Raw genomic sequence first — 5,063 nt, 5'->3', positions numbered from 1 at the left:
GGATGCTAAAGGTTCGTCATGGAACCATAAATGCCAATAAAGAACCTTTTTATAAGTGTTGTTTCTCTTACTATTATTTATTACTTTATAGGGTAATTTAGACAAATACAGAGCTTTGACTTTGAAGTTTAAGTAATACTTTAATTTAAATAAGATAAATATGGGAATATTATTTCAAAGTTCTACTTAGGGTGGAGGTATAATGATCAGCAGTGTTTGTTTTCAAGTAAAATATTTTTGAGCAGCAAATAGTTTCATTTTCTATTGTCTGAAATTGTATTGATTCTGTTGGCTGATTGTTTGTATGTTAGACATACAAGACTGCCTAAACTGGTTCAATGAAGATCACACGCCCTGGTATCCTGCATCCTTACTATAAAAGATGCAATTCAAAAGATTTTTACACCACAAACCAGACAATCATGGAGTCGAGAGCCTTCTGTTTGCTGATACTCTGCTGTTGCATCAATATCTGCTACCTTTATCCACTCACTCATCCTAGTAATGGACTCAATGCATGCCTGAAAAACCCATCTTCAGTAGCGCTGGAGGTTCTTCCAGGTGGAGGCTGGGATAACCTGCGCAACATAGACATGGGCCGGGTGATGAATCTGAGCTATTCCCAGTGTCAGACCACAGAAGATGGTGTCTATCTCATTCCAGATGAAGTCTTTGTCATTCCACAGAAAGTGAGTGGAGTGGAAACAAACTCGGAGATCATCATGTCATGGATGGACCAGACTAGCTCCACTTCAAACTCCATCAATGCAGAAGCTTCCTATCTTCCTTTGATCAATGGAAAATTCTCTAAAGAAAACCAACGTATTAAAACTCACCAAGTGAGAGAGAGTGCTGTAACAGCACGGGTTCAAGTAAGTCACAACAACATTTTAACAAATTAACAAATAATTATATATATTTAATTATATATTAAATATATATATATATATGCTATTAATGCTAATATTCAATATTACCTATTTTTCTTTTTTCTTTTTTCACTTATTGACTGTGCTGAAAATTTAACAATTTTCATTTTTCATTATGATTGATCATTTAATGTCAGCATTTATTAATTTTTTATGCCATAAAATATATATTTGATTTGTAAATGTATAAAAGGTTTTAAAATAAACATTTTTATTTAGTCGGTCTGTCTTTTCTCTTTTGTTTATTTATTTTTTTCAGGTCCGTAACCATCTGTACACAGTAAAGGCCTATCCGGACTTTGCTCTGGACTCCCGATTTGCTCAACAGGCAGAGGAAATCGCAGATGCTATTAATAACAATCAAACACGTCAAGCAACTTACCTGTCAGAGAAACTAATCCTTGATTATGGTACTCATGTCATCATAAGTGTTGATGCTGGTGCTACTTTAGTGCAAGAGGAATATTTAAAAACATCTTATATCCAGAAAAATCTGTTAGAATTGTCTTCTATTTCTGCATCAGCAGGCTTTAACTTCTTTGACAAAGTTTCATTTGGTATTGGTGCCAGTACATCCCAGGGAACCTCTAAAACCAGTGGTTATCAAGGTAACATCACATATTCGTTAATTCAGAGCCATGGTGGAGCTTTATTCTACCCAGGCATCTCTCTACAGAAGTGGCAAGAGAGTACGCTCAATAATCTGGTGGCTATTGACCGCTCTGGGCTGCCGCTGCACTATTTTCTTAATCCATCAACATTCCCAGACCTCCCAGCAGCAACTTTAAATCAATTAGCATTATTAGTTTCTCAGGCTTCAGAGAAATACTATAAAGTAAACACCATTCCAGGGTGTATAAATCCAGATTCCAAAAACTTCAACTTTCAGGCAAATGTAGATGATGCTTCTTGTGAGGGTCCAGTCACCAATCTTAGCTTTGGTGGCATTTACCAACAATGCACTTCATTGACAACTGATGCAAATACTATCTGTGATGAGACAGCACAGAAAAACCCAGCCACTGGTGATTATACTTGCCCTCCAAAGTACAACACCACCCTGTTACGCTCTGAGACGGTAGAAAGAGGTTATACTCGTAACGAGTGCCAAAAGTCCTGTCGTTCATGTGGTTTCTTATGGTTGTCTACTTGTTGTGACCCAATATGTAGTGATGTTTTTTATATCCGTCGTGCAAAAGTAGACACCTACTGGTGTTCCACAACTCAGAAAACACCTTTGAATTCTGGATACCTCTTTGGAGGTCTATATGGACCATCTTTGCAAAACCCATTTACCAAATCTTACAGCTGTCCTCCAAATTTCTTTGTCCAGAAATTTTTGTGTAGTGACATGAAGGTTTGTCTGAGCAATGATTATGTGACGGCAACAAAATCCTCTGTGCCTTTTGGTGGTTTTTTCAGCTGCCAGTCTGGCAATCCTTTTGCAATGGGTCAATCTCGCTGTCCACCTCAGTTCAGCCAAAATCTTGCTGCCATTAGTGATGGCTGTCAGATATTGTACTGTGTCCAGTCTGGTGTGTTCAGTGGTGGTCAGATAAAACCTGTCCTCCTCCCACCATTCACAAGCCCACCACTTGTTGGCATGACTGCGACAAACTCTGTAGCTATAATGCCAGAAGGTAATCTTTCCTGGGTGAAAGTCTGAGAAACAAAGACTTGGTAACTGGCAAGTTCCTGTTGAAATTTCCTGTTGAAATTAATCAAATGTTCGGTAAAGGTCTGGAGGAGAACAGGCTGGTGTAACCTATGGTCTGATAGCTTTGATTGCTCTGATGTCAGGAACTCTGTATTAAAATTAGGTGTTCTTACTTTGAGATGTGCTTTGGAGTGTGGCCCAAATTGAGAGTTGCATAAAGAGCCAGAAAGATCAAAAAGTGAGAATACTAATTTCATTATTTTACATTACATATAAATTAACATCTTTAGCATACGCTTTTATTCAAAGCTACTTACGAATGAGGAAATTGTGTACTGTATCTGTAATCAAATCACATTGATTGGCGTGTGGTGATGGGTATCAGGAATGTGCGTTTTTTCCCCTTCTCTGTATTATCATTATCCTAAGCAATATTTATTTAAATTTCATGAATGAACAAACAAATCAATAAATATATGTCCTGCATGACTTCCTGGTTGAACTGGTTTTTGTGCATTTTCTAAAACCATTTTTTTTTCTCCACAATTCCTCCATAACACCTTCATCACACATTTATTTTTCTTCTGCGCTCTCAAGCCATATTACAGCCCATTTATTTAGTGGAAACATGTACTATCGAAAATATTTTGAGATGGATGAACTCTGGAACTTACAGCAAGTGGTTCTAATACAAACTGAGGTCACATTTATTTTTTGTAAGTGAACATGATTAATGGCAAACGTTAAGTAATTCTAATGTTTTTTTAAACAGTAATAGTGCTTTTGTCAGTGAATTATACAAAAACATGCTTGTAAGGAAAACATTTTTTCTTTAAAAAAAACTTTTGATTTAGAGTAAGCGATAGCCAAGACGTCTGTTATGTATGTGTTGTGTTGCATATGGTAAAATTGAAAATTAAAAAAAATAAAAAGGAGTGTGGCTCATCCTGTCATAACATGCTTTTTTGTATAGTTTATCTTTGACCAATGTAAAATGGTTAGAACAAATGTTTTAAAAACAATCTTTATTTATTTTGTTAAATTCACATGCACCAGACAAAAAAAAAAAAAAAAAAAAAAAAAAGTTTAGATTTTAATAGAATTTTTAGTTTGTATGTTCCTGTTTTCTATTGTTTTAGTTCCTGTTTCCTTTGCCCACATGTGAAAGTTTTTGATTAGGTCTTGTCTGTTTCCATGGTATCTGATGTAGCAAATTAGCTCAAAAGGGGATATCAAATATGAATTTGCAATTATAACTTGTTTAATTATAGATATTTGGATCAGTTAATAGAATTTAACTTTGATGTAGCTGAATTAATATTACAATCAATTAACATGTTTGTCCATTTAACACTCAGTAGGCTATTAATCATCTATTAACTCTAAAAAAAAGAGGATATTTTCCGTTGCCACAGAAAAATAACTTTCTTACAGGGCATCCTTAAAGGGTCTTTGTTTTGCAAGAAGTGACCACAGAATCCTCACTCACGTGAATGTGCACAAAAGTTTTAACTAAATCACGAACACATAGCTAGTCTAAACATACTCATACAGTGAATGAATGAAACCGAAAAGGAAACAGTGGAATGAAGCTATGGAAACGCGTCAGTTAACCACTTGAACAGAACCATCAGCACCATCAGGTAACAAGGGGGTTATACAAGCTTATTACACCTCTGTTTAGTTAGTTACATTTTCTCAGAAGAAAGTCATGATGGTTCAGTAGTTCGATGGTGGTAAAGTTACAATCATCCAGGTTGAGTGGAGGATGATGAACTTCAGTGATGTTAGTCTGAGGTTGCGGTCAGGGAAATTACAACAGGGCTGGTTGTAACTTTGAGACCCCTCCGGCTGCGCACCAGGGCAGAAGCTTGTTTCCACATGAACAGCAACCAGAAGAAAAAGAGGAGAAGGTCACTGAGATACCCTTTTAACTTCTGTGGAGGTCACACCTCTTAAGTTTGGCTTGACCAATGAGAAAAGTGTAATTTTCAAGCGGGAAAGGTTTCTTCGTTTAGAAGGTCATATCAAAAGCTAAATACCATTTTGTTAGCTGCAGTATAAAACTGTAATTTAACAGCATATAGCTGTTTCTGACAAAACGGTATTTAGCTGTTCATTTCAAAAACAGCATCATAACGAATTGTTACGGTATGATGCCGGCAACCACAGCTGCCAGTAGTTTACCGGGGTTTTTTGTTTTTTACAGTGTGGCTAGAACAATGCTGTTTACAATTAAATATCTCTAAAACAGTGTGCATGTTTTTTTTAACCAAAACAAATAGCTCAAGAGTAGTGCCAGATGTTGTTGTATCAGGTGAAATGCTAGTTGTATCTAAGTAACCTTGGAGTTGTGATTGATTTCAGACTTTCTTGTAACCGGGTCAAATAATGTCTGTAACCGGGTCAAATTTTAGATCTATTCGATTATATGTCAACAGAGGCCACTATGTTATATGTACATTCAATGATTATCT

General features: G+C 36.1%; 1 protein-coding gene across 1 annotated transcript; it reads left to right on the top strand.

Annotated features, from left to right (window-relative positions):
* The first annotated feature begins 410 nt into the window (after nt 1-410).
* On the top strand, nt 411-3,074 carry LOC307173999 (macrophage-expressed gene 1 protein-like). The gene is made up of 2 exons (XM_079897620.1): nt 411-872; nt 1,189-3,074. The coding sequence occupies exons 1-2, from the start codon at nt 423-425 to the stop codon at nt 2,593-2,595; spliced, it is 1,857 nt and encodes a 618-aa protein (XP_079753746.1). The 5' UTR covers nt 411-422; the 3' UTR covers nt 2,596-3,074.
* The last annotated feature ends 1,989 nt before the right edge of the window (nt 3,075-5,063 follow it).

The sequence above is a fragment of the Squalius cephalus genome (genome assembly GCF_949319135.1).
Source record: "Squalius cephalus genome assembly, chromosome: 16".
NCBI classification, from domain to species: domain Eukaryota; kingdom Metazoa; phylum Chordata; class Actinopteri; order Cypriniformes; family Leuciscidae; genus Squalius; species Squalius cephalus.
The sequence above is the reverse complement of the archived record's forward strand: the minus strand, read 5'-3'. Positions and strand labels throughout refer to the sequence as shown.